Source organism: Alexandromys fortis, unplaced genomic scaffold, assembly GCF_014885135.2.
Source record: "Alexandromys fortis isolate MF-2015 unplaced genomic scaffold, M_Fortis_MF-2015_v1.1 scaffold_258, whole genome shotgun sequence".
Classification (NCBI taxonomy): domain Eukaryota; kingdom Metazoa; phylum Chordata; class Mammalia; order Rodentia; family Cricetidae; genus Alexandromys; species Alexandromys fortis.
In genome coordinates, this window is record NW_026068132.1 from 1,260,151 (window position 1) to 1,287,953 (window position 27,803).

Sequence of the window (27,803 nt, forward strand, 5' to 3'; positions counted from 1 at the left end):
AGACTGTTAAAAGGCTGTGTGCAGATCGACAAGTGGAAGAGGTTTGAAGTGGAGGAAAATAACCTCAAGTAATGTAAAAAATATCTACAGAACCTGCTAGGGTTTATGGCGTAATAAGGAAGGAAAAATACTTTTTAAAATTATACTTTCCAGGCCGGATAACCCAGATACTTGGAATCCTGAGAGCCCAATATGTTAGAAATACTGTCCACATTAACTAATGGAAACCAGCCTAAGAACAAAATGCTGGACTCTTGGTTAAAGTTAAGAATTCTAAGGCAGTGATAGCGGAATAGGAAACTAGGCGCAGTGAAACTAGGCACCACTGGCAGTGCAATCATCCACGGTGTGGGTCCAGGAGAAAATGTTCGGGTCTCCGGCCTAGAGGCCAGGGGCACACCCCCACAGGGCCGGCCACATGCTCGTGCAGGGAGCCGAAGTGTCCTCGCGGAGGCCTGGTTCTGGGCCAAGGCCGACTTCACCAGCACTCCGCCCTCGGCCTGGGGAACCGTCCAGACCGCGTAGGTACGGCTTGGCCTAGGACGCGACCTTGTTACTCGTAGACCCGGAGGAGGCGGCGCCGCACGACCAAAGCCTAGGGAAGGTCTGCAAAACTCTGCCGGAGGGGGCGCGTGCGCACTAACGCAACCGGAAAGGCTTCGGGGCAGGCTGCGATACTTAGGGAGCGTCTGTAAAGACCGGGAAAGGAAGCTAGGGGTCGTCTGAGAAGAGCGCCGCGGGTAAGTGGGTACAGAGCACGGAGAGGAGGCCTGGGTCCCCGCCGGTGAAGAAGCCTGCTTTCGGACAGGCCTCTGGCGCTCCAGCCGCGGAAAAACGGTTGAGCTGGGGTTGCTAGGTACTGAGTGAAAAAAAAAAGCGACTGGCATGCAGTTAAAAAACTCGAGGCCAAGCAACCTTAAGGGGTCGCCTCGCGGACGTTACGTCTCATTTCGCCAACTCTAATGCACGCCACGGCCAATTCCCGTGCGCTACGAACGAACGCCCCTCTTGGGTTTCTCACTTTCTCCAGCCCACCTATCAATCAGCGGACTCAGCTGTCCAATCAGTGGGCAGAAGGGGGGCGGAACTGCGAGGCGCGCCGAGTGACGTAAGCACCCGCGGGCCTGGCAGCCCGACGCCTGACGGGTGAGGCTCGCGATTTGAGCTGTTAGCGGGCAGCGCAGCGGTAATCGGTGTAAACAAGGGCCTCGCCCTTGCGGGTCCTGCGACTGCTCTTGGCTGTTGGGTGGTCTCGCGTGGGGCGGTAACCGCCGGCCGCCGGGGGAGGTGCTTCTCCGCTTTCCCTCCCCCTGTTGGACACACCCCCAGCGCACCACGTGGGTGTGAAGCTAAACTGGAGGGGGGGGGTGTTAGGCTGACTTCTAATTTCATTGGCTGTCGCTGCTACCGGCACTCGCAAGAAATTGCTCTGATTGGTCAGCAGAGGGGCGTCGAGGTCTGAGTTCTAATGCTTCTGGTTGGTTGTCTGAGATAAGCTAGTGAGGTGCGTTCTTCCGCAAGGGGTTTTGATTGGTCGGCCGGAGAGGTTATTTGGGATTCGGCCACCCGGGGCCGGGGACTTTGATAGGTGAGTTTCGGTAGGAAAATGGGAAATTCCTCCTTTTGGACTCACACTAGTAAGCTAGGGTCGCACCCTAGGTTTCATATGGCTTTCTTTGCTTCACAGGATTGAGGAAGGTTTATATTCCCGAAACCTCGGGAGCTGTCATAGCTAAAGAGAAGGAATTCTGTCTCCAGGAGGGGGGCACCCCTCTAAAGATAGCTACTGTCCCGTTTCTGGAAATCTGGTATTTCTAGAGCAGAAATTACTTTCACCAAACACAAGTTGGTGAGAGGAGGAGTCCCTGGACAGGACATAAGGATGCTGTAACCAGAAGATGGGATCGCGGAACAGCAGCAGCGCAGGATCCGGGTCCTTAGAGCCCTCCGAGGGCTTGTCCCGAAGAGCGGCTGGCTCGCGTCGGAGTGAGGAAGAAGAGGAAGAGGATGAAGATGTGGATCTGGCCCAGGTACTGGCCTATCTCCTCCGCAGGTAACTTACCCTCTGCTGTGGCACTGCTAAGTTATCTCAACTCCAGGCAGGAAAGGTGCAGCGGCTAGGGAATGGTGTTAGCCCAGGACAACGGTCGTGTTTGAACAGGACCGGTTCCTGCTGGACACCCAGACTACCCAGCCCCATACCCGGGATGGTTCCACCTAGGGCAGATCACCGACAGGCTCAGATCCTGTGTTTGAGGGGCTTCTTAGGGCAGCCCCTTTGGCTGTCACGACACAAATTTAGTATGTTTTCTGAGAAAATAAAAGGAGGAGGATGTGGAGAAAAGGAGAGACGTGAGAAGCCAAGAGTTGGGAAGGGGGTGTTAAATCACTTGCCATTTGAGATGAAACCAGGTGGATTTACTTGAAGAACAAGTTTAAATCGACCTTATTAGCCCTGTTCTTAGGAAAAGAATGCCCCGAAGGGGGTGACCACCAGGAACTGATAAAAGGTGTGTACCTGGCTTTGTTTGCTTGCATTTGGTTCTTGGGAAAAGCTAAGCCTGGTATTCCTGCGGAATGTTGTGTTCTGTGTGTTCTACCGTATTTCCTACAGCAATGGCTGTGTTATCTTGTCACCTCGACTGGTCGGGGATCACCCAGGAGACGGCACACCTCTGAGGGATTATTTAACCTCTCTGAGCAGGCCCAGGAGGGATTACAGTGATTAAGTTCGGAGATCCAAACTAAACGTGGGTGGCACTGTTCCTAGGGTGTGGGTCTTAGACTGTAGGAAAGAAGCAAGCTAGCTAACCACGATCATTCATCCGCATCCACCTCTGCTTCCTGACTGCCAATGCTACGTAGCCACTGCTTCAGGGCCTTGACTTCCCTGCTTTGGACTCTACCCTGAACTGTGAGCTAACACAAACCTTTCCTCTCTGAAGTTGCTCTCATCAGGGTGTTCCATCACAGCAGGAAAAGAGACTAAGAAGGACAAGTGGATATGCTAAATTAGCTCTTGAACTAGCCATGTAGCTCAGTGGTAGAAGCTGGGGGTCATTCCACACCTGAGGGGAAATAATGTTTCTCTCTGCAAGAAATCAGTTTAGTAGGTCAGTCTTCATAAACTGTTAGAATTCTATGCTTTTATTTTTAAGAGTACACATTAGGGCTGGATAGATGGCTCAGAGGTTAAGAGCACTGGCTGCTATTCCAGAGGTCCTGAGTTCAATTCCCAGCAACCACATGATGGCTCACAGCCATCTGTGTCCTCTTCTGGCCTGCAGGGATATATACAGGCAAAACACCGTATACTAAATAAATAAATAAATCGTTGAGAAGAAGAAGAAGACGGGTAGTGGCAGTGCAGGCCTTTAATCCCAGCACTTGGGAGGCAGAGGTAAGCAGTTGGATCTCTGTGAGTTCAAGGCCAGCCTGGTCTACAGTGCTAGTTTCAGGACAGCTAGGGCTGTTACATAGAGAAACCCTGTCTCAAAAATAATAAAAGTACAAATTATAACTTTTTGGGGTTGGTTTTTTTTTTTTTTTTTTCTTTTCAAAACAGGGTTTCTCAGCCTCCTGGCTGCCCTGGAACTCACTAAGTTGATTAGGTTGGCCTTGAACTCACAGAGATCTACCGGTTTCTACTTCCCAAGTGCTGGAATTAAAGGCATACACTACTATCACCTGACCCTATTGTGTCTTATTGGATACTTAAAATAACAGCCAAAGACTGGTCGTCCTCAGACTTCAAAATGAGAACCACATGTGCTAAGAGCTAGATAGCCATTGGCTAGATGGGAGATGGGATCCCACCCCCTTTATAATGGCGATCTCTCCACAGAGGCCAAGTGAGGCTGGTGCAAGGAGGAGGCGCAGCAAACTTGCAACTCATCCAGGCCCTCTCAGACTCAGAGGAAGAGCATGACAGTGCCTGGGATGGTCGCCTTGGAGATCGATACAACCCACCTGGTAAGACCAAAGACAATCTTTTGTTTTGTTTTCTTTTCTTTTTTGTTTTTTGAGTTAGGGTCTTTCTGTATCCCTGGCTGTTCTAGAACTCTCAATGTAAGCCAGGCTTCCCTCAAAATCAGAGATTGCCTACCTCTGCCTCCCGAGTGCTGGGATTAAAGGTGTGCATAACTGACAGTCTAATCTTAATGTTGGAAGATGTTCACCAGACCCTTTTACTTTTAAAAGTAATTAGTCTTCTAAAGCTTAATAGGTTAAATTGAAAAAAGGTAATTCAGGGAACGAAGGAATCCTGTTCCCATATTGAATGGGTACAATTTTGCTAGCTATCTTCTGGGCCGGAAGACCTAGAATGAAACTCCTCTTTTTGGTGCTCACAGTGGATGCAACCCCTGACACTGGGGAGCTGAAATACAATGAGATCAAGACGCGGGTGGAACTGGCCACAGGGCGGCTAGGCCTCAGGAGAACTGCTCAGGAGCACAGCTTCCCGCGAATGCTACACCAGGTAGGCTTTTCCATCTCTAGTCAGCTCGCAGCAGACCTGTTGAGGCCAGAAGCTCTACTAGCCCCAGATAAACAGAAGTGAATTTCCTAAGGAGATCTCAGTTGTGGGGGCTGGTGTGTCTTAGCCAGCCTGCATCCTAGTGCTGCAAGGCATTGTTTCTGTAGCAAGAGAACTGTCCTTGGAGGCGGGGCTTGTGATTGCAGTGGCCCTCCTCTTCTGCTAGCAATATTCCCCCCAATCCCTTCCATTTAGAGAGAACGGGGCCTCTGCCACCGGGGAAGCTTCTCCCTTGGAGAACAGTCTCGAGTGATGTCTCAGTGAGTATGGGGCTTGGTGGAGAGACTCTGAGGGCCAGCAGACGTAGCTTCTACACTTGGAAGGGTAGAAGTTAAAGGATTCTCAGAAACATTAAGGCTAGGCTAAAGGGGGTTGAAGCTTTGAGAATAAACAAAATGGAAACGTGTAAAAGCTGACAGAACGGATAAACAGGGAATGTGCGGCCATTCCCTTCTGCTAACTGGGTCTTCTCACTCAGGGCTTCCCTTATCCTCTCTCTAGCTTCTTGCCCAATGATCTAAGCTTCACTGATACCTACTCTCAGAAGGCGTTCTGTGGCATCTACAGTAAAGATGGTCAAATCTTCATGTCTGCTTGCCAAGGTACTAGACCCCAGTCCTAGTAACTGCCTTAACCAAGGACAAAGAATGTTCTCAACTGGATTAGGAAGCCTCAGACCCAGAGAACTCAAAACCTGGCTTAGAGATGCTTAGCCTAGAGTATGATTCCCCTTGGTAAAGCCAAACCAGGGGCTGGAGAGATGGCTGAGAGGTTAAGAGCACTGGCTGCTCTTCCAGAGGTCCTGAGTTCAATTCCCAGCAACTACATGGTGGCTCACAGCCATCTATAGTGGGATTGGATCCCATCTTCTGTTGTGCAGGCATACATGCATATAGAGCACTCATATACATAAAATAAATAAATCTTTAAAAAAGGGGGGGCACCATAGATACACCAAGAAAAAGAGATCTGATGAAGAAGGCTACAAGGAGAACAGTCCATAATTCTGCCTGAAATCAACTCTCCAGATCAGACAATCCGACTGTACGACTGTCGGTATGGCCGCTTCCATAAATTCAAAAGCATCAAGGCCCGGGACGTAGGCTGGAGTGTCTTGGACGTGGCCTTCACTCCTGACGGAAATCACTTTCTGTACTCCAGCTGGTCTGATTACAGTGAGTACGCACCAGGTTCTGCAGTGTCTCCAGCTTGGAACCTGAAGCTTCCAGGTCCGCCCCTCAGAGAGGACGCCTTGCCTTGCCCTCGGGAAATCACTCCCAAAGTGCTCTGACATCCTTGCCATTTGCTCTTTCCCTTCTTAGTTTTACTTCTGTTCTCTTTCCCGCAATCCTAAGGAATTCTTGTTTCTCTTCTCTTAGTTCATATCTGCAATATCTATGGGGAAGGAGACACACACACTGCCCTGGACCTAAGGTATTGGCTTTTTCTTGTCAGACTTCTCAGAAGCTTCCCAAGGAAGGCTTTCCAGGAGCACCTCTCGATCAGGAGCTCCCAGCTAGATGGAAAAGTGCACTGGTTGCCAATTTCTCTGTGTGGCTTCCTGAGAGCATTGCCCATCCTGTGAGCCCTAGTTAAAGGACTGCTTTTGGGTTCTCTCAGGTGATCTGCATGCTAGCTTGAGTTGGCGGCCCTCCGTGTCCTCCTCTCTATAATTCTTGTATATTCTTTGTAGACTGATGAGAAGTGAAAGGACATCCCCTTAGCGTAGCTCCTCCTTTACTATCTCTAGGCCAGAAGAACGTCGCTTTGCTGTCTTCTCCATTGCTGTCTCCTCAGATGGACGAGAAGTACTAGGAGGGTGAGTGAGCCCTGTGGGAAATGTCTACCTTGTTAGTGAGGTGAGTGCTCAGCCAGAGGCAGGTTCTGCTGTTGCAGAAACTATACTAGCAGCTACGGAAACCCAGCTGGCCTTCTCCACGGTCAAGGTTTACAAATTGCTTCACTCCTGCTCACCGTTTCCCTGTATGAGGTGTCAGGTCTTGAGCCTCCTTGAAAACTAAGCTTCTGCTTCTCCCACATGTGAACGAGCACACAGAACAATAGTCTTGGCTCTAGGACCTCTTGTCTCATTTCTTACAGCGCCAATGATGGCTGCCTGTATGTCTTTGACCGAGAACAAAACCGGCGCACTCTTCAGGTATTGTTTGTGAGACAAGAACCTCCTCCTCTTGGTCTTTGACCTATTTTAAGACCAGAAAGAAATTCTAAGACCCTTAGCTTCCTCTAGATTGAGTCTCATGAGGACGACGTAAATGCAGTGGCGTTTGCTGACATAAGCTCCCAGATCCTGTTTTCTGGGGGAGATGATGCCATCTGCAAAGTGTGGGATCGACGCACCATGAGAGAGGATGATCCCAAGCCTGTGGGTGCCCTGGCTGGACACCAGGATGGCATCACCTTTATTGACAGCAAGGTGAGCAAGGAAACAGGACTGCATAAAGGTTCTGGTTCCCAGGAGGGTGTGACAGTGGACTGGATTGGAAACTCAAAAGTTCCATCTTAGGGTGTGCAGGAACTGGCATTTAGGAAAACTGTTTAAGCTGAGAAGCGTGAGTTTCTTCTGTACTCATCAGCCTGCAAGGACTTTATACGAAAAGTACAAGATGGGGCTAGAAAGATGGCTCAGTGGTTAAGAGCAATGGCTATTCTTCCAAAAGACCCAGGTTCAGTTCCCAGCTCCCACACCACAGCTCACAACCATCTATAACTCCAGTTCCAGGAGATCTAACCCCCTCTTCTGACCTCCTGAGGCATCAGGCATGCTCATGGTACACAGACATACATGCAGGCAATACACCCATATATATATAATAGATAAATCAAAAAAGGAAGTAGAAAACAGTTTAGTCCAAGTTAGAATGAGGGATGTAGCTAGTACTCTAGGGGGAAAAAAAGAAAAAAAAAAAAACCTGGAAACAAGGAGACCTGAGGCAGGACATCAAAAGCAAGCTGATCTGGATGAGTCAAGACCAAAGCAGATTCAGCAGCTTAGAGGTCTAGCCTCAGCTAGAGCAGAGGAACTGCACTGGCAGGCACTAATCCTGGCAAGCTCTGATGTGTGTGTCCGTCTTTGGATTCATAGGGTGATGCCCGGTATCTCATCTCCAACTCCAAAGACCAGACCATTAAGCTTTGGGATATCAGACGCTTTTCCAGCCGAGAAGGCATGGAAGCATCACGCCAGGCTGCCACACAGCAAAACTGGGACTATCGGTGGCAGCAGGTGCCCAAGAAAGGTGAGGGTGAGAGTGAAGCTAAGGTCTGAGGATTGGATGTTGGGCGGGGGGCTAGAATACTTAGCCCCTGGTGTGGCCGGGAATGGGACTGGTGTGGGTTTGTCTATTGCCTGGGAACCCTGGAGCCCTTCCCTCAGTCTTTTCTTTTAGACTTTTTATTTGGGGGAGGGGTTCCCAGGCTTGAGGGAACACAGAACCAACCAGCGTAAAAATATTTTAGTATCGTTAACATTGTCAAATCAGCAGGGCCATGTTGGTGACTTCCGTCACATGGGGAAGGTCAGCAGTTTTAGGTTGGGTAGCCAGTTGCCTTTGAGTGTTGATTGTTAAGAGCTGGTGGTACAGGACAGTTTATAGAAACTCCCTCATCCAAGGCCCACCTCCAAAACCGTGTGTCCTTCTCCAGCCTGGAAGAAGCTGAAGCTCCCAGGAGACAGCTCCTTGATGACCTACCGAGGCCATGGAGTGCTGCACACTCTCATCCGCTGCCGGTTCTCCCCAGCCCACAGCACTGGCCAGCAGTTCATCTACAGTGGCTGCTCTACTGGCAAAGTAGTTGGTAAGGATTTTGTGAGAACAGGCCTTAAGAGGAACAGGCGTGTTTCTCTGGCATTCTATCTACACCTACAGTGCGCACCATAAAACCTCAGTAACAACCACAAGTGAATTTTGTTGGAGCATAAAAGGCTTAAATAAGGAGATAGGAAGCATTCATGAGCATTTTTAATTCTAGTCAATATAGATAACCAAAAACGTAATTCTGTCTTTTTCATCAAGTCAAGGAAAGGGGTCACAGAAAAGGTGGAAGGGCAACAGAGGCAAACAAATGACAAAAAGACAGCACTGAGTTGCTGAGCATAGTAACTCATGCCTGTGATTCCAGCACTTAGGAGTTCGAGGCCAGACTGAACTACATAGGGAATTCTGGGCCAGCTTGGACTATTAATCAAGACCCTGCCTCTCAGAATAAAAAACAGCATGGGTAATAACAGGACCAAAGTGGGGGGAATGCACAGGAGAGAAGAGGGTAGAGAGGTCGTGCAGGACCGAAACCAGGGGAATGCACAGGAGAGAAGCTGGGCTAGGGATGGTTCAGGCAGTAAAGCACTTGCTGTCCACACACGAGGGTCTGAGCTCAGGTCCCCAGAACCCATACATAATGCAACTGTATTCTGAGCACCTGAAGTTGGGGACAGGAGGATCCGGGAACTTGCAGACCAGCCACTCTAGTTGTCTTAGTGAAGACGCCCTGACCATGGCAACTCTTATCAAGAAAAGATTTTATTGGAATGGCTCAGTCCATCATTGACATGGTGCTGGAGCTGACAGTGCTGCATCTTGTAAGCAACAGGAAGTTGACTGGGAGCCTCACTGAGGGAAGCTTGAGGAAAAGGGACCTCAAAGTCCACCCCCACAGTGACACTCTTCTTCCATCAAGTCTATACCTCCTAATAGTGACACTCCCTTTGGGGGCCATTTTCTTTCAAACCATCGCATTGGCCAAATCAGCATGCTCCCAGTTCAGTGAAAGATGCTTTTTCAAAAACTACAGTGGAAGCCGGGCAGTGGTGATGCACATCTTTAATCCCAACATTTGGGGCTCAGAGGCAGGTGCATCTCTATGAGTTTGAGCTCATCCTGATCTACAGAGCATGATCCAGAACAGCCAGGCTATGCAAAGAAACCCTGACTTGAAAAGCCAAATCAAGTGGAGAATAGTTGAGAAAAGTAGCCATCATTGACCCCTGGCCTCTCCGTGCACATGCACTCACAGATGGGTGTACCCACTCACAAACATGGAAACACCCCCACCCTGCACACTGGCTAAAGTTTAAAAAGCGGAGATAACAGACAAGGGAGCAAGTGCACACATCAACTCAGCCTAGAATTCACCGGCAGTACCTTGCATATCTTGCTAAAAGTTTTTGTTTAATTTTAAGAGACAGGGTTTCTCTGTGTAACCACCCTGGCTATCTTACTGTGTGGACCAGGCTGGCCTCAGTCTCACAGAGATCCACCTGCCTCTGCCTCCCCAGTGCTGGGGTAAAGACAAGCACCACCATGCCCAGCATTGCTGAAAGGTTTTGGAGGCCAGTGCATTTCCAGTTTTCATTTTGTTTGAGACTGGGACAGTGTAATCCGGGCTAGCCTTGGAATTATGTACCTAAGGCTAGCCTTGAGCTCCTGATTATCCTGCTTTAACTTCCCAAATGTTGAAATTACCACCGTAATCTCATTTTCCTCCCAGTAGTCCTTAGAATTCTAGCTAAGGCCCAGAAATATCCACATTCCACTCTACCTTCAACCCAAGGTAGGGACAGGAGCCAGAGAAGGAAGCCGATAGAGCACCATCCTCTGAGGTGGGCTTTGCTTCCATGGGAAAGTGGGATGCTGCCTGAGAAGCAAGTCGGTGGTGCTGCTTGGGAGACTGAGGGGTGGTTTGAAGTCTACAGCAGCCCTGTCTGGCTTTTCCTGGACAGTATATGACCTCCTAAGCGGCCACATTGTGAAGAAGCTGACCAACCACAAGGCATGTGTGCGTGATGTCAGTTGGCACCCCTTTGAGGAAAAGATTGTCAGCAGTTCGGTGAGACTCCAAGGGTTGGGAATGGGAGTGTCTAGAGCTTTGGACCTGGGAGGGGGCATCTCCCTGACTACTTAACACTTTCTGCTCCACAGTGGGATGGGAATCTGCGTCTTTGGCAGTACCGCCAGGCTGAGTACTTCCAGGATGACATGCCAGAGTCTGAAAAAGGTTCCAGTGCTCCCACTCCGGTGTCCTGCCCTTCTGTGGCCTTTTCCTCCCCTCAGTAGATCTGACCTCCAGCTCTGTAGAGGGTGGATTCTCAACATATTCTCTGCCTGTTCCTCCCTTTCCCCTTCTGGGGAGTATGAGGAGGAGCTGATGACATTGGGTGGTGAGAAACAAGCCCAGGGTCTGGGCCCAAGCTGAGCCTGGTCTACCCCCACCCCCAGGCCGAGAGGTTTCCTCACGCATTCACACCCAGTCTGCTTGGATTTCTATCTGTAGCCAGAGTGTGGCAGGACAGCCTTTATCTGGGGTGCAGCTTCTGCCAACAAGTCAATTGTCCTGAGTGTTTTGAATCATGTTCCAATGTTAGATATTGGCTCATAGTGTAGATCCTTGAGGTCTGAATAGACCCATCAGCAATGCCCTTTGCCCGGGTCTTCACACTGAGGATTAGATTGGCCAATCAGGGCTAAGTATACTGGCCTTTCTTCCTGAGATCTTTGAAGGAGGACAGGGTGGGTAGAGCTTGTTTCCTCGGCACCCTCTTGGGGTGAGTCTTTTCTCATAATTAGACTTTGGGGTTAGGAGACTATGGTCCGAGAAGTAGGAGTCTCCAGAAGCTCTATATGGCCCTCCTTGCCATTGGATCCTATCATTGCTGGTGGCAGCAGCTTCAACAAGAGAGGTTAAAGCAGGACCTCTCACCTTTTCACTGGCTTTGGTTTTCCCAATAAACTGTCTGTGGGAAACTGGCTCAGTGTGTCACTCTCTCCTTTTCCCATCTGAGCTCTGTTGTCATCTCACTTGAAGGAAACAGTTTTTAAAATGGGTGTGGCGACACATACTGTAATCTCAGTACTTGGAACTGAGGACAAAAGGATCAGAAGTTGAAGGTTATCTTCAGCCATATAATCAGCCTGAGTCTAGACTGCTACATGAGACCTGTCTCAGAAAACCAAAAGAAAAGTTTCTACAGAAAGTGTGCTGTTCTCTAGAAGACACTTCCTTGGATGACTCAAGTGACTGAAAATCTACAGCATTTATAAAGGCTTGTAAAAGTCTTTCCTCTCCAACACAGAAAGTTTGCATCCTGTAGACCTGGAGGCAGCAGACGATACGCACATTTTCTGTTAAAGCTCAGGCATACTGTGTCACCTCTGCTCTGGAGCTGTTCCAGTATGCAGAGGGGGTAGGCTAAGTACCCATGCAGAGAACCTGAGCAGCGCCAGCCAGCCCACTCACAACTCAAGTTCCTTAGGCTAGCAAGATGGCTTGCCCAGTGACAAGACTGAAAGCTGAGCTTCGTGCCTGGAGCCCATGTGGTGGGAGGGAACTGATTTTCAGAAACTTCTCTCACTGAGCACCCACAGACACACACACAAATAAGTGTAATAAAGGAACCCAAAATGGGGCCTGGAGTGATAATGGCTCAGCAGTTAAGAGCACTGGCTGCTCTTCCTAAGGACCAGCACCCACATGGCGGCTCACAACCATTTGTTATGAGATCTGGTGCCCTCTTCTGGCCTGCAGGCATATGTACAAGCAGAACACTATACATAATAAATCTCTAAGGAAAAAAAAAAACCACAAGTCTTAGAGCAGTCGGAGGAGATGGCATTCTTCACACACTGCAGTCTAGGTCTTTCCTCACGCGTCTTGCTCTTTGAGGCAGCTTTTAAACTGGGTGTGCATCCGAAGAGGTGGTCTTCACGGCCACAGAAGTGTTGGGCTGGTCTTGAATGCTCGTGCTCTCTCAGTCCTCTAGCTTGAGTAGCAAAGATGGCAGACACATACCACTACACCTGGCCCCCAAAGCAGCTTGCCTTTCAATGACAACGCTAAACCTGTTGTTGATCTTAGTTTAATCCCTGAAACTCATAGGAGAGAGCCAACTCCTAAAGGTTGTCCTCTGACCAGCACACACACACACACACACTGGTGTGTATGTGTCCACACAATAAATAAAGTAATTGAAAACTATCCAGAGCTGAGAAGGCAGCCCTGGGTTATTCCCATCACCAAATTCAACTGGGTTTGGTGGCATTTGCCTCTAATCTCAGCGCTTAAGAGGTGGAAGCAGAGGAGAAGGCTCACAGGTCAAGGTCTTCGCCTCAGAGCAGTTTGAAGGCAGCCTGGGCTGCATGAGAGCCTGTCTCTAACAACACAAAACCATACCAAAAAAAAAAAAAAACCAAAACAACAACAACAACAAAAAACGAACTTGTTTTATCTTGTCTGTCCTTTGGCTCCTTTGCCTACTGTATTTTTATTGTGCTCAACTTCTGACCAAGGGTCAGTGGTTAGGAGTGCAGGCTGTTCTTCCAGACTGTCTGGGCTCAATTCTCTAAGCACCCACACAAAGCTCACAATCACTTGTAACTCCAGTCCTAAGAGAACAAACACCTTTTCCTGGCCTCCATGGGCACCAGGCACACAAGTGTTGCAGAAACATACATGAGGCAAAACATGCATAAAATAAATTAAAACAACACTAACAAAAAGTACCTTACAGGGGGGAGTTACTTGGCTCACAGTCCAGGGAGCAGCCAGCCCACCACTGAGGAAGTAAGGCAGGAGCCACGGAGGGACAGAACTGGCTCGTTACCTAGTTTATGTAGCTGCCTTCCATAACTGGAGCACCTGTACAGGGAATGGTTGCCCCAAGTGAGCTGGGCCCCTCCTGCTGTAATTATCAAGACAATCCCCCACAGTCATGTCCACAGGCAAGCTGATCTAGGTGATTTCTTGACTGAGGTTTTCCTCTGAGATGACTCTAGGCTATGTAAATTTGAAAACTAAATAGGATAAGCCCTTCTCTGTCATTTTACCCCTACGGTGAACCTATATTCCAGGGTTCCAAATCTAAAGAAAAAATTGTTAGTATTTTCAAAGACCCACAGAATATCATTCGAGACATTACCATACAGTCTTGTTATTAACAAATATAAATAATACTATTAATAGTTACAGTATGGGATGGAAAGATAGCTCAGAGGTTAAGCGCACAGGCCATTCTTCCAGAGTCCTGAGTTCAATTCCCAGCAACCACATAGTGGCTCACAACCATCTGCAATGAGATCTGGTGCCCTCTTCTGGCATAAAAGCACAGTGCAGGCCCAATACTATATATATATATATACATATATACATATATATATTTAATAATTTTTTTACAAAATAAGAGTTACAATACAGTACACATAAAGTAAAAATAAATAAATTATTTGCCAGGACAGGCTCTAAAGCTACAGAGAAACCCTGTCTCAAAAAATCAAAAAAAAAAAAACAATAATTATAACAAGTTTAATTCCAGAGGGAAGAAAATAACTATCATCTTATGCTCTCTAGAAGTGTTTCTTGTTGGTTTTGATGTTCGGGGATCTTTTTATTTGGGGGTTTTGCTGTTTTAGTGTTTTTGAGACAGCCTCACTGTAGCCCAGGCTAGCCTGGAATTCACTAAGTAGATCAGGCTGGAATGAACTTGAGTTGATCCTCCTGCTTTGAATTCCCAAGTGCTGTAATTACAAAAACATGACACCATGTCTGGTTTTTATTGTATTTATTTATTTATTTGTTATTTGAGACAGAGTTTCTCTATGTAGGCCTGGCTGTCCTGAAAATCACTATATAGGCCAGGCTGGCCTCAAACTCGGAGATCGGCCTGCCTCTACTTCCAGAGGGCTGGAACTAACAGAGTGCACCACCACACCCAGATTTAAATTTTTTTAGCTAAATTAAAAAAATTTTTTTACAAAGATGTTATAAATGACCAACAAAAGACCTTCAAAGCTTAAAAGCATACTGGACTGGGTGTGGTGGTGCACTTGGGAGGCTAAAGTAGGAGAACTGTCACAATTTCAGGCTAGCCAGGGCTAGGGATAAGATTCTAAGAAAGAAGAGAAACAGGAAGAAATAAAGGGGCTGGAGACATAGCCCAGTTTCTCTGGATCCCACCTCCAGTACTCCTTTAAACTGGGTATGGGGGCTGGCCAAATGGCCCAGTGAGCTAAAGGGCTTGCTGTGTGTTCCTGAAAACTTGAGTTTGATCCCCAGAACCCAATGGAAGGAGAGAACTGATTCCCAAAAGTTGTCCTCTGTATGCCCCCATCCTCACATCTCTCTCTCTCTCTCTCTCTCTCTCTCTCTCCCTCTCTCTCTCTCTCTCTCTCTCTCTCTCTCTCTCTCTCTCTCTCTCTCTCTCTCTCTCTCGTAATTAAAAAAAATTGTTTAATGTGCATAGTGATACATACTTGTTATCCAGCACTCAACCCTCAGGAAGGAGGTAGAAGCAGGAGGACCAGAAGTTCAGGGTCTCTTTGGTTATGTAGAAAGTTTGAGACCAGTCTGGGATACATGAGACCCTGCCCCCAAAAAAAGGAGGAGAAGGAGGAGAGAAAAAGAAGGGATGCTACTGGGGGTACAGTTCGGTGGTAGTGTACTTGACTAGAATACTGGGGTACAGTTCAGTGGTAGTGTACTTGACTAGGAGGATACTGGGTACAGTTTGGTGGTAGTGTACTTAACTAGGAGGATACTGGGGTACAGTTCAGTGGTAGTTACTTGACCAGGAGGATACTGGGGTACAGTTCAGTGGTAGTGTACTTGGCTAGGATGATACTGGGGTACAGTTCAGTGGTAGTGTACTTGACTAGAATACTGGGGTACAGTTTGGTGGTAGTGTACTTGACTAGGATACCTGAGGCACTGTGTTTGATCCCCAGTAGCATGAATAAGAAGAGGGGGGCTAGTGGGTTTTCCCCAACCACAGCGGGGCGCACAACCTGGGTGTCCTTGTTCACTTATTCCTCTCACTGCGTTGTGGGCCTCCACTGCTCTGAAGCCCCAGCTTTACGGAATAAGGAAAGAAAGTGACAAGCCACCTTGAAACAGCTACCCAGTAACAGGTACTTTATAGGTAGGTCCTGCCCAGGGCTCAGTCTGAGAGGCCAGGTTTGTGTCAACCATGGGACCCAGAGTAATTTACTAGAGAATTGACTTCAAGTTTTTTTGGGGGTGGGGGTTCTTTTGTTGGTTTGTTCATTTGGTTGTTGTTTAGAGACAGAGTTTCTCTGTATAACCCTGGTTGTCCTGGAACTCACTCTGTAGACCAGGCTAGCATCGATCTCACAGAGATACACCTGCCTGTGCGTACTGGCATTAAAGGCGTGCACCACCACCGCCCACCCAGCTTTAAAGTCTGATGGATAACAGATTGGGTAATTTTGTCTTAGGCTCTTTACCCATCACCTTGGAGGACGGGGATCACCCAGCCATGGCCACCATCATTCCATACAAGTGCCCTTCTCAAGGCACCTAGATTTCACCCACTGATTCTTATCATCATGAATACAAGCTGCAGCCCATTAGATCATGCCCTGAGCACTGTATTCTGCCACCATCAATGTGCACAGCCATCCTGGGACAAACTGGCCTTTCGAAGATCTTCATCTGGGTGGGAGCAGGAGCCTAGCTAAGCTGCTAGGGCCACCATAACTATGACTACCCCAGTGAATCCACTTCCATGAGCTGCCTATGACACCAAACTCTGTACACACCTCACTGCTCTCAGAGCCCAAGAGAAGGACCCACATTTGGGGGAAAGATAAAGTCTTACAATGATGGCTAATCTTGGTTGTCAACTTGACTACATCTGGAATGAACTAAAACAGAAGCGGCTGGGCACACCTGTGAGGAATTTGTCTTGTTTGGCTAATTTGAGGCAAGAAGATTCACCCCAAATCTGAATCTTTGGGGTTAGACGAACCACCAACCGTTTGGTGGCAGCCCAAGTTAAAGGACGTGGAAGAAGGAAGCTTTCGCCTTTCGCCGGCTTGCCGTCACTCTCCCTGGTGAGTATATCTATCCTGATGATGCCGAGGCGTTCTTTCCCAGGTGTCAGAACTTACTTCTCGAGGACTCCCACAGGCCAAAGACCAGCCCAGCCATCCAGCCTCATGGCCTGAAGAACTGCCTGTCTGGTAGCCTTTCTGGAGGGAGACAGTTATTGTTGACATGAGGCAGACACAGCCTGGAAGCCACTCTAGTAAAACTCCCTTTTCATTCAGATGGATTCCATCTGCTCTGCTCCTCTAGAGAACCCTGCTTAACACTGGCGTCTGAGGTTCCCTGTGGAGGGAAAAAGATAGAGCTGAGATGAAGGTAGATGGGCTTCAGCTGGCCAAAATAAGACAAGCAGACCCTAGCTGAGTGTGGACCAGGACAGCCCTGAGCAGCAGGCCTTGTCCTGAGACATGAACTGGAATGTGGCTGGAACTGAGAACTCAAAGCTAACAGGAAAGGACAGAGGCTGTGTCAGGACACACTTCCACACACCCAAGGCCAGGACCATGCTGTCAGCCCTCCAACTGGCCCATCACTGCCCCCCTTCCCTGCCTGCCAGCTGCCAGCAGGGCTCTGCCCTGTGTCTTCCACACCTGTCACTGCCTATCCTTGTCCGAGGGGGACGAGTATTAGCCCCTCCTCAGCCTCCCAGCGGAGCAGGCAGTTAGTGGGGAGGGGAGGGAACATGGACCGGGGACCGATGGTGGGGGCAGGGCCGGGGGCCGGGACCCGAGTCCGAGCACTGCTCGGGTGCCTGGTCAAGGCGCTGCTCTGGGTGGCCTCTGCCTTACTGTATTTTGGAAGTGAACAAGCCGCGCGCCTCCTAGGCAGCCCCTGCTTACGGCGCCTCTACCACGCTTGGTTGGCAGCAGTGGTCATCTTTGGGCCCCTTCTGCAGTTTCATGTCAACTCCCGGACGATCTTCGCTAGCCACGGCAACTTCTTCAACATGTGAGTCCACTGGAGTCCAGGGGAGCTGGCTCCCTATACTCTAGGATCCCGGCTTCCTTCTCCAGGCCTCTCTGTTCTGTTGCCAGTCGGAACACTAAAAATAGGCTAGGAGGTTGAGAAGGTCGGGGGAGAAGAGGAGGGAGGAGAGGAACAGAGCCTGGGGGTGCAAGGGAAGTAAAGAACTGAGAGGAAATGTGGACCCTAGACTGTCCAGTGGTCCTCTAAGGAGCCGGGCAATGTGGAAATGGTGGGGGTTGGAAAGAGAACTAGTGATGGGGTGTGGAACACAGATCAAGGTAGGGAGATGGGACTGGGGCTCAACTTGCTTTTCCTCTTTCTGCCCACAGAAAGTTTGTGAATTCAGCATGGGGCTGGACATGTACCTTCTTGGGGGGCTTTGTGTTGCTGGTGGTGTTCCTGGCCACACGACGCGTGGCAGTGACTGCCAGGCACCTGAGCCGACTGGTGGTGGGGGCAGCTGTCTGGCGGGGGGCCGGCCGGGCCTTTCTACTCATCGAGGACCTGACCGGTTCCTGCTTCGAGCCTCTGCCCCAGGGCCTACTGCTGCATGAGTTGCCTGACCGCAGGAGCTGCCTGGCAGCCGGCCACCAGTGGCGAGGCTACACAGTCTCCTCCCACACCTTCCTGCTCACCTTCTGCTGCCTCCTCATGGCTGAGGAAGCCGCTGTATTTGCCAAGTACCTGGCCCACGGGCTCCCGGCGGGGGCCCCCCTGCGCCTTGTTTTCCTGCTCAATGTGCTTTTGCTGGGCCTCTGGAACTTCCTGCTGCTCTGCACTGTCATCTACTTCCATCAATACACCCACAAGGTGGTGGGTGCAGCAGTAGGCACGTTTGCCTGGTACCTTACCTATGGTAGCTGGTACCACCAGCCCTGGTCTCCTGGGATCCCAGGCCATGGGCTCTTCCCCCGACCCCGCTCAATCCGCAAACATAACTGAAAGAAATAAAAGCATACCAGGCCTGGCTCTGGCTCTTCCTGTTCTTGCCAGGCCTAAGAGGGTGGGAGGGGTAAGAGAATGGTCTGATAGACGCTTGAGTCCCCTCCTCGTTCCCTGACCGTCGTTGACCTTGAATGTGTTTTCTTGAACTCGACTTTCAGCTTTCTGGAGCTGTGATGTCAAGGGATGGTTCTACGGAGGCCGGCCGGTAATTGCCCTTAGGTGTGTTTATAAGCTTTCCACTGGCAGATGCAGGTCTCCAACCTGGTTACTTCGTTTTTTTCCTGCCTCCGTCACAGACTCCTGATTTCCTTAGGAGCCCGCCTCTCTAGGCAGCTCACGCCAGGACCTTTCCTACCTCTGTCTCATAAGGATGGTACACATTCATTTCACAAAGGTGTGTTAAACCAGGCATAGTTCTGTGCCGTGTGAACAAGACAAACAAGGCTTCTGCTGCTCGGAAGCAGATCAGCTCTGGAGAAAGCAAAAGAGAAACACACAAGTAGCAAATGCTTGCTGGTGCTTGCACATCAGGCACTGTTCTAAGAGTGTATATATTATTTATATAAATGAATACATTTAGAGGCTGGGGGAATGGTTGGCGGGTACAGTGCTTGCTGTGCAAGCCTAAGGACCAGCGTTTGGTTATCCAGAGCCCAGATAAAAAGCTGGGCATGGGGGGCTGGAGAGATGGCTCAATGGTTAAGGGCATCGCCTGGTTTTCTAAAGGTCCTGAGTTCAATTCCCGGCAACCACATGGTGGCTCACAACCATCTGTAAAGAGGTCTGGTGCCTTCTTCTGGCCTGCAGACATGCATACAGACAGAATATTGTATACATAATAAATAAATATTTTTAAAAAACGCTGGGTATGGCAGCACGCATCTGTCATCCCAGTGCAGCAGAGGCGGAAGCAGGAAAATTCCTGGAGCTTGCTAACCAGCTAGTGTAGCTTAGGAGTGAGCTCCAGGTTTGGTATGAGAGCCTTTTTTCAATAAGTGAGACGTGGGAGGGCGAGGGAGACACCATCCACCTCTGGCTTCCATGGACTCATGTGTGTACATGCACTCTCATGTACATACACACACAGTTTTAACCCCCACAACATCCCAGGGAGATAAGTTCAGTAGTGTTCCTATTGTGATTTTTTTAATATTTTATTTATTTATTATGTATACAATATTCCATGTGTTTTGCCTGCAGGCCAGAAGAGGGCATCAGATCTCATTTTTAGATGGTTGTGAGCCACCATGTGGTTGCTGGGAATTGAACTCAGGACCTTTGGAAGAGCAGGCAATGCTCCCAACCACTGAGCCATCTCTCCAGCCCCTATTGTGATTTTTTTTTATGTGCATAGGTGTTTTTACTGTATGTGTGTGTGAACATACCCGTGGAGGTCAGAGAAGGCATTGGATCCTCGGGAACTGGAGTTACAGGCAATTGTGAGCTGTGGTGTGGCTGCCGAGGATTGATCAGAAGCACTCTGGAAGAGCAGCAAGTTCTCTTAACCACTGAGCCACCTCCCATCACACACCATTTTTGTTTTTTGTTTGTTTGTTTTTTGAGACAGGATTTCTCTGTGTAGCCCTGGCTGTCCTAGGACTTGTTCACCAGACCAGGCTGGCCTCCAACTTAGAGATCCACCTGCCTCTGCTTCCAGAATGCTGGGATCAAAGACCTGTGCCACCACCTCCCGGCTCCAAGCCTGGCTTTTTGTTCAACATTTAAAAAAAAAAAAAAGTTGGAAAAAAAAGCGACGTGTGAAAATTACATGTAGCTCAAAGTCTCGGGTCCATAAGTTAGGTTTAATTGAAACGCACCCACACTAATTCATTTCATGGGCTGCTTGCCTCTTGCAGTACCAGAATTGAGCGGCTACAGACATGGTAACACTTCCCAAACCTAAGTAGCCATCACCAACCCCTTACAGAAAAAGCTTGCCTGACCCTGTTCAAACCACTATATTATCCTCTCTCAAAAACAAAAATGGCTAATGTCATACATAATAAATAAATATTTAAAAAAAGGACTGGAGAGATGGCTCAGTCGTTAAGAGCATTGCCTGCTCTTCCAAAGGTCCTGAGTTCAATTCCCGGCAACCACATCGTGGCTCACAACCATCTGTAATAAGGTCTGGTGCCCTCTTCTGGCCTGCAGATATACATACAAACAGAATATTGTATACATAATAAATATTTTTTTAAAAATGGCTAATGTCAGAGTCGCAGGTGCTGCGGAGGTACTGAAACAGGACGGTTTGTAATAAACTGGGCAGGGAAGGTACTTTCTGAAAGATGACGGTGGAAAATTCTCTCTGAAAAACTGACATCCGAAATGAGTGAGGACATTGAGGGAAGAGTGTTGTAGATTTCCCAAGGGCTGAGCCCTTGACCTGGAATAAACACTACCTACATAGTATTTGTTGTGTAATGAGTGAGTGTGGAAAGCAACAGACCGTCAACTTGAAGGGGACAGCTGATTGTTAAAGAAAGGGTTTTGGATTTTATCATAGAGACCTGACTCCCAGCTGTCGGGGGGGGGGGGGAGGTTCATAGGGTAATAGAGTGTGCCACAATGGTTTTGTGCGGATAAGGATAGTGCCAGTGTCTCAGCGGGGTCGTTTGGTGAGCAGGAGTATGCAGGTGAAATCAGGGGACCATTCCGACAAGGCGAGAAGAGACCAGGTCTTGCTCCAAATCAGAGAAGATTTAAACGCCCCCAAGTAAGGCTTATTATTGCCCTGGCCCTAGCAGGAGAAGTAGGGGGCGACCGGAAATGGAAGGCGGGGGTGGGAAGGGGCAGAGGTGCTGGCGTTGGCAGGCGGGCTCTGGGAGGCGGGCCTGGGCGCAGAGGGGAGAGCCCCGAGTGCTGGGCGGAAGCAATACTCGGGCTGCAGGAGGAGCCCCCGCCCCTCAGTAGGCTGTCCCCGCCTCCTCCAGTCCCTCGGCTCCCCAAGCCAAGGAAGGCTGTGCAGGTTTCGAGCTCTGCTTTCGCTTTCCCTTCCCGCTGCCCACTCCAGACTCCTCGTGCGGCGCTTAGCCCCCCGCCCGCTCCGACCATGGCCACACTGAGGGTCCATCCTGAAGCCCAAGCCAAGGTAAGTGCTGCAGGTTCGAGTCCGGCATTAGAGAGGCATTAGAGAGGCGTGGCTCGGAGCGGACCAGGGTTCGGGGATCAGCCCCAAGCCCCCACATCTGGGTCGGGGGTCTGCTTACTAGTCTGCAGCAGACGCACCTGATCCCCTGGGAGTAGGTGAGGCGGCTGTGGTCCAGTGGGGTGAAATGAAGCCGAGAGCTAGTGTGAAGTCTCCTGGCTTGGGGCCCGGGCTACACGCAGAGCCGGGGAGAGGGACTTGCCCAAGCCACTTCAAGATCTTTGACTCAGTTCAGGAAGGACACAGCCTGCTCCCTGCCTCTGCCCACTGGCTTAGGGTTTTGTTTTGTTCGAGACAGGGTCTCTTTATTATGTAGCCCCGGCTGTCCGAAATTCTTTATGTAGATCAGGCTGGACTCGATCGAAATCAGAAAGCCACCTGACTTTACCTCCCAAGTGCTGGTGTTAAAGGCGTGCATGGCGTACCACGCCCGGTCAGAGGGCTTTCTTATCTCTCCTTACACAACTCTGGTGACCCAAGGGATGTTCTCCCCAAATCCAGCCCCCACGGGGATCCACTGAACTCTCCCCAGGTTGAGGTGTGCTGAAAACTGCCACGCCACCTTAGACCACCCTATACAGGGAGGGACCCATCTCTCTTCAGGAGTGGCCTTAGAGGGATCCACTCCTCTATTCCCAAAAGGGAACTGCCCTCAAATGAAGTGGCCCTAAAGCTAGGTTTCTGAAGGGTTGCCTGTACCCTACAGGTGGATGTGTTCCGCAAAGACCTGTGTAGCAAGGTAAGACCTACAGTCATCGGCAACCCCGTCCAGCTGCTACTGCTGCGCCCTTCCTTGTTGGGCGGTGTGAGCCCTTACTTCACTAGGAAAAGGCTTTTGATTATGACCCCATCCTCCTCCACCACCTCATACAGACAGAAAACCTGCTTGGGAGCTATTTTCCCAAGAAGATCGCAGAGCTGGATGCATTCTTAAAGGTAGAGGGTCCTGCAAGGACTCAGGAGGGGCCTGGGATGGGGGTGTGATGTGATAAGAGGAACACCCTCATCTCCAGCTCTATCACTAGGAGCCAGATCTCAATGAAGCCAACCTGAGCAATCTGAAGGCTCCACTGGACATCCCCATACCTGATCCAGTCAAGGAGAAAGAGAAGGAGGAGCGGAAGAAACAACAGGAGGCAAGCTGGGAGACCCGGGAGGTGGGCCAACCATAGAGAAAACCCGGCCTCAGTCCTGTCTTCCTCCCCACAGAAGGAAGAGAAGGATGAGAAGAAGAAAGGGGAAGATGAAGAAAAAGGTACCTGAACCCAGGCAGAGACAGGCTTGTGTCTCCCAACTTCCAGCTTGCTTTCTACACTCGGCTTTCTAGCCCTCGGAAGCTCGGTTATTAACTGACCCATTGCACACTCCAGGTCCTCCCTGTGGCCCAGTCAACTGCAATGAGAAGATTGTGGTCCTCCTGCAGCGCCTAAAGCCTGAGATCAAGGATGTCATTGAGCAACTCAATCTGGTGAGTTCTGCTTTCATCCGTGCTTCAGCATTGTCCTCTTGGTCCCAGCCAATTAGGACAATGGCACATCGGAGAGGGCAGAGCAAGTGAGCCAGCCTTGGGCTCAGCATGGACCTGGCACTCCTCCATCCACTGTGGGCAAACGAGGGGAGAATAGGAACCTGGCACTTGGGACGTGTATATATGGAGGGGAAGGAAGGGAGGTGGTAATAAACCCGATACCTTCTTTTGCTCCAAGGTCACTACCTGGCTGCAACTACAGATACCTCGGATAGAGGATGGGAATAACTTTGGAGTGGCTGTCCAGGTAAGAGCACTGCCCCTCGATCCTACACAGCCCTCCCGGGTAGCCCATGCTTCCTTCTCACCCCTTTCTTTCCCAGGAGAAGGTGTTTGAGCTGATGACCAGCCTTCACACCAAGCTGGAGGGCTTCCACACTCAAATCTCTAAGTGAGTTGCCTGGCCACCACACCCCCAGCTCACTCTGCCTTTGGGGATAGGCCTGGGCTCCCTCCTTTCTTTCCTAGTCCACGCACACTGCTTCCATTTCCCACAGGTACTTCTCAGAGAGGGGCGACGCAGTGGCCAAAGCAGCCAAACAGCCCCACGTGGTAGGTGAGGCCCAGGTCGGGTTAAGCTGGGGAAGACACGTTGCAAGTCGGGACTAACTCTGGGTTTCTGCAGGGTGATTATCGACAGCTGGTGCACGAGCTGGACGAGGCAGAGTACCAGGACATCCGGCTGATGGTCATGGAGATCCGTAATGCTTATGTGAGAAGGGGAGCGGAGGGCAGGGGTGGGCAGAAGCACCTTTCTGGCCAAGCAGACTTGTGGGGTGGAGGATGACAAGATCAGCCTTTCCAAAGCTAAAACTAGGACACAGAGCCACTGGGGGCTGGTGGCTGACCTCCACCACGATCCTATAGGCTGTGTTATACGACATCATCCTGAAGAACTTCGAGAAGCTCAAGAAGCCCCGTGGAGAAACAAAGGGAATGATCTATTGAGCCCCCTCTCTCATTCCATGATGGGGTACAATAGAGACCTTCCTGCTCTTCACTGGGAATTATAGACTGTACCCAATCTTCTTCCTGCTGGGGTTTCCCCCTTACTCTGCCTCCCAAACACAATAAATATATGGTTGCCCAACAGCCTATCTCTTTATTGTACTCTGACCCTCTGGTTCAGGCATTTCCACTGGTGGGACTGCTCCATTGGGTGATCTGAGTGTTAAGCTGCTGGTTGGTCCAGTCCTGCCGAATGTCATCAAGATGGCAGTCAAAGTCCACAAGGTGGCGGTGGGCCTGGCCCTCCAGCAGAGCTCCCACCATCTGTCTTGACTCTTCCCAGTCTCTCCACATCACTCTGAAATTAAAGCAAAGCAACCATGGAGGCCAAACAGTGGGGCCAGACCCAGACTTAAAGGATTGTGTCTAAAGAAACCACAGGGCAGGACGAAGGACAAAGGAGGCCTGGGGAGCCTTGGACTTCGCAGAAGCATAGAGGTAGTGGGGCACTCACAAGTTCTTGTCCTTAGGCACCCATCGAAGACCTTGGTTCTCCAGGACAATGACTGGAGGCACACGAGGCCGAGTCACCAATTTCTTATTATCCAGCTGAGTGGATAAAGGGGTGAGAGTCTCAAGATGCTCTCCCCACTTCCTCCCCACCTCCCCACTGGAAAGCCCAAGTCTCACCATAATAAGCACGGCATCAGGGAAGACTTCTGCAATTCGGCTTGCGATTTTCAAGGCCAGAATCCCGGGGCTGTGTAGGGGGAAGATCAGAGAAGTGAGGAGCCAACTGAGGGCAGACCCAGGTCTCCTCCCAGGTCTCACAGATGCGCACAGCTGTAGCCTTTCCCTGCAGCTGTCCTGGGAGTGTCGGGCCTGCTTGACGCAGGACTGCTTGATGCTTGAACGCTGTGGGAAACGTGCTCAGATTCTGCTGTTGAGAGTGGAAATCTAAAGTAGGCTTTGAGGAAGGCAATTTGCCTTAATCATTAAATTAAAACCAAGAGGGCTGGAGCAATGGCTCAGTGGTTAAGAGTACTAACTACTCTTCCAGAGGACTTAGGTTTGAATCTCAGCACCCACATGGCAGTTTTCGGCCAGCCCCAGGGGATTCAACGTCCTCTTCTGGCCTCTTGGGGCACTGCAAGCACGTGGTATACAGATATAACGTGATGTATACAGTAATTTCACACAGCTCTAACAACTTGTCAGACGATCCCACAGGACAAATCTACACCTAAAGATAGGTCAGTGTTGGGCAAGGCCACACCTTGCTCCTGCCTCCCTAGATATGCATATCCTTGTCCCTCTGTTTAAACTTTAATCTCTCTTCATGACCCAGAAGTCAGACTTGGGAAGAGTAGCAGTGTCTCCCTGGAGCTTTGTCCTCTTTCTAGTATGGCCATATTAAATAAATATTTTTTCTTCTTTCCACTAAAAAACAAAAACAGAACACTATTTTTAGCTGGGCATGGTGGTGCACACCTTTAATCCCAGCACTTGGGAGGCAGAGATGGGTGAATCGCTGAGTTCGAGGTCAGCCTGATCTACAGAGTTAGTTCCAAGATAGCCAGAGCTACACAAATATATATATATATTATATATATATATACTTATATATATAGTTATATTTTAAATCTTTTTAAAGATAGGATGAGATAGGCCTTGAGATGGAACATCAAAAGTATTAAGTTCGGGGTGGGGAAAAGCGAATTACAGTAGATCTTAGTCCATATCAAAATCAAGTGTATTTAGTGTCTGTAGTATATATGTATAAAGTGGTGGGCTTTTTTTTTTTTTTTTAATTTTTTTTTTTTTGAGGCAAGGTTTTCTCTGTATCCTTGGCTGTCCTGGATCTCCCTCTGTAAACCAGGCCTGAACTCACAGAGATCTGCCTGTCTCTGCTCCCCAGAGTGCTGGGATTAAAGGCAAGCACCACCACATACCGGTTTAAAAATGGTGGGCTTTTTAAGTCGCTAGTCGCACTTCCTCAGTTCTTACAGAACCTGGGAAGCACCAGACGCCTGTATGTCCCACCCCCACGGCAGGAACCTTTGACGGCCATATTCATCTCTGGTATTTTCTCACTCCAGTACTCAGTATAATGGCTGGTGAACAGCCCTGCTGCTAAACACTTGACTTAAAAAATAAATAAATAAAAGGAATGACGCTGGTCTGCCTATCTGTACCTCACCCACACCTGCCACAATCATCTGCCTTCTCGTCCCAAGCTACCCAACTCACCTCTGGTCATCCAAAGCAGCATTGGCGTGGTAGTACCCAGCTACTACCAGACCGGCCTGTGCGCCCCACACATCCACCTGTCGTGAATAAATCAATGATTCAGGCTCTGTGGGTGCATACTGAGGACAAGGAGTCGAGCATGCATTTAGGCTGAGGGTCCTACAGAATGGGGGCTGGGGAGGGGCGGTGAGTAGGGATAGGGGCGGGGTTCTCGAGGCCACACCTGATTGAGCGCAACCTCCAGCATGACTGACAGGGCCAAGTGGCTGTGGAAGAGGGGCACACAGTCGGTGAGGCAGAGGCATTCTCCCGACCGCGGCGCGGGAGCCAGCAACAACCCGTTGACAGCAGCGTATGGGTACCGAGAGGCGTGCAAGCACATCTTCCCGTAGGCCCGGGCGGAAATTTCCACCTCCCCCATAGCGAACCGTGCACCACAAGTGTGACTTCCCAACCACGGCAAGCGAGTTGTGCCTCCTCGCTTAGTTCTAAGTTGTCTCTAACACCAGGTAACCTCTCTCCGCAGCCTGCCCTCAACACGAACCAGAATTGGGCCCAGAAACAACCGGAGGAACCGAGCCCCGCCTCCTCTAAACACTCCTGGGCAGGCGCACTTGCTTGCAGGCCTGCTCCGGGTCATCCCCCTTAAGAACCCCGCCTCCGTAGTGCTCTCTGATAGGACAAGACATTCTAATTTCGTCCAATCAAAAAATTTAAAATTTGGCTTGGCTTGCCTTGGCCTAAAGCGAATTGGAAAGAACGCACAGGGCAAAAGCTTATTAGCTAACCTACCCGGTTTATACTTTGGATTTTGTTTCGTTCTAAGGAGGGAAGACAAAGTCTCGGCCTAGGCTGATCTCAAACTCACAGATGCTTCTGCCTCCACATCTCAAGTGAAAGCCCTAGGTTTACAGACCCCGGCCATCACAGGCAGTTCCAATTTGTGTGGGCTACTGCAGGTTGGTTTAGCCGGTTTACCAGCTCTTACTGTACCTAAAGGCTTTGGGCAAAGACAGCTAGGTTAAAGGGCTGGCCCCTCGCTGGGTGTTCTGGAGAAACTTGGGGACAAAACCATTCGCCTTAGCCAGGCAGTGGTGTCGCACGCCTTTAATCCCAGCACTTGGGAGGCAGAGGCAGGCCGATCTCTGTGAGTTCAAAGCCAGCCTGTTCTACAAAGTGAGTTCCAGGACAGACTCCAAAGCTACACAAAGAAACCCTGTCTCGAAAAACTAAAAACAAAACAAAAAACCCGTTCATCTTGCTCCAGCTATAGAAAGAGTGGGCCTGCACCATCGATAACCAGCAGCCTCGCCTTCCCAACTTCAAGCTCTGGGCTTTGGCTTCCTTAATGTAGTGTAGCACCTTTAAGGCAAAGTACAAGTCAATGACCCTTTAAGGATAAATTATGTGCACCGAATTCCAAACTGAAACTGCTAAGAACGCAGCACATTCTTTTGACATATTTTATATTTTAAATCTTTTTAAAGATAGGATGAGATAGACCTTGAGATGGAACATCAAAAGTATTAAGTTCGGAGAGGGGAAAAGCAAATTACAGTAGATCTTAGTCCACATCAAAATCAAATGTATTTTGGACACAAGCTTGAATTTAAAAGTCCCTTGGA

General features: G+C 49.6%; 4 protein-coding genes across 7 annotated transcripts; 3 read left to right on the forward strand and 1 right to left on the reverse strand.

The window, feature by feature from the left end:
* The first annotated feature begins 608 nt into the window (after positions 1 to 608).
* Positions 609 to 11,299, forward strand: Dcaf11 (DDB1 and CUL4 associated factor 11). Of its 4 annotated transcripts, none has more exons than XM_050126184.1 (15): positions 609 to 740; positions 1,688 to 2,053; positions 3,845 to 3,972; positions 4,353 to 4,480; positions 4,733 to 4,797; positions 5,039 to 5,139; positions 5,566 to 5,712; positions 5,917 to 5,971; positions 6,288 to 6,356; positions 6,638 to 6,695; positions 6,786 to 6,971; positions 7,641 to 7,794; positions 8,201 to 8,353; positions 10,275 to 10,381; positions 10,474 to 11,299. In XM_050126184.1, the coding sequence occupies exons 2-15, from the start codon at positions 1,899 to 1,901 to the stop codon at positions 10,606 to 10,608; spliced, it is 1,641 nt and encodes a 546-aa protein (XP_049982141.1). In that variant the 5' UTR covers positions 609 to 740; positions 1,688 to 1,898; the 3' UTR covers positions 10,609 to 11,299. The 4 variants fall into 4 exon arrangements, with proteins under 4 accessions (XP_049982141.1, XP_049982140.1, XP_049982142.1 ...); XM_050126183.1 differs by lacking the exon at positions 609 to 740 and adding an exon at positions 1,180 to 1,195; XM_050126185.1 differs by lacking the exon at positions 609 to 740 and adding an exon at positions 1,232 to 1,588.
* Positions 11,300 to 11,450: 151 nt separating this feature from the next.
* Fitm1 (fat storage inducing transmembrane protein 1) lies at positions 11,451 to 18,614 on the forward strand. Its single transcript, XM_050126189.1, has 2 exons — positions 11,451 to 17,338; positions 17,686 to 18,614. The coding sequence occupies exons 1-2, from the start codon at positions 17,073 to 17,075 to the stop codon at positions 18,296 to 18,298; spliced, it is 879 nt and encodes a 292-aa protein (XP_049982146.1). The 5' UTR covers positions 11,451 to 17,072; the 3' UTR covers positions 18,299 to 18,614.
* Positions 18,615 to 21,220: 2,606 nt separating this feature from the next.
* Positions 21,221 to 24,070, forward strand: Psme1 (proteasome activator subunit 1). The gene is made up of 11 exons (XM_050126191.1): positions 21,221 to 21,395; positions 22,159 to 22,191; positions 22,326 to 22,388; positions 22,478 to 22,588; positions 22,662 to 22,707; positions 22,823 to 22,920; positions 23,159 to 23,227; positions 23,304 to 23,371; positions 23,478 to 23,532; positions 23,606 to 23,692; positions 23,848 to 24,070. The coding sequence occupies exons 1-11, from the start codon at positions 21,357 to 21,359 to the stop codon at positions 23,926 to 23,928; spliced, it is 750 nt and encodes a 249-aa protein (XP_049982148.1). The 5' UTR covers positions 21,221 to 21,356; the 3' UTR covers positions 23,929 to 24,070.
* Emc9 (ER membrane protein complex subunit 9) lies at positions 24,063 to 26,806 on the reverse strand. The gene is made up of 5 exons (XM_050126194.1): positions 26,402 to 26,806; positions 26,179 to 26,255; positions 24,619 to 24,688; positions 24,443 to 24,537; positions 24,063 to 24,286 (listed from the first exon to the last, which is right to left on the reverse strand). The coding sequence occupies exons 1-5, from the start codon at positions 26,597 to 26,599 to the stop codon at positions 24,106 to 24,108; spliced, it is 621 nt and encodes a 206-aa protein (XP_049982151.1). The 5' UTR covers positions 26,600 to 26,806; the 3' UTR covers positions 24,063 to 24,105.
* Between the last annotated feature and the right edge of the window lie 997 nt (positions 26,807 to 27,803).

Coding starts and splice junctions, on each gene's coding strand:
- Dcaf11 (XM_050126184.1), top strand. CDS start 1,899: ATGGGATCGCGGAACAGCAGCAGCGCAGGATCCGGGTCCTTAGAGCCC. Junction 3,973..4,352: donor AGATCGATACAACCCACCTG/GTAAGACCAAAG, acceptor TGGTGCTCACAG/TGGATGCAACCCCTGACACT. Junction 6,696..6,785: donor AAAACCGGCGCACTCTTCAG/GTATTGTTTGTG, acceptor AGCTTCCTCTAG/ATTGAGTCTCATGAGGACGA.
- Fitm1 (XM_050126189.1), top strand. CDS start 17,073: ATGGACCGGGGACCGATGGTGGGGGCAGGGCCGGGGGCCGGGACCCGA. Junction 17,339..17,685: donor CACGGCAACTTCTTCAACAT/GTGAGTCCACTG, acceptor TTCTGCCCACAG/AAAGTTTGTGAATTCAGCAT.
- Psme1 (XM_050126191.1), top strand. CDS start 21,357: ATGGCCACACTGAGGGTCCATCCTGAAGCCCAAGCCAAG. Junction 21,396..22,158: donor ATCCTGAAGCCCAAGCCAAG/GTAAGTGCTGCA, acceptor TGTACCCTACAG/GTGGATGTGTTCCGCAAAGA. Junction 23,533..23,605: donor CAGCCAAACAGCCCCACGTG/GTAGGTGAGGCC, acceptor GGGTTTCTGCAG/GGTGATTATCGACAGCTGGT.
- Emc9 (XM_050126194.1), bottom strand. CDS start 26,599: ATGGGGGAGGTGGAAATTTCCGCCCGGGCCTACGGGAAGATGTGCTTG. Junction 24,689..26,178: donor GCTGCTTTGGATGACCAGAG/GTGAGTTGGGTA, acceptor CCCCCTACACAG/CCCCGGGATTCTGGCCTTGA. Junction 24,287..24,442: donor GTGCCTAAGGACAAGAACTT/GTGAGTGCCCCA, acceptor CTTTAATTTCAG/AGTGATGTGGAGAGACTGGG.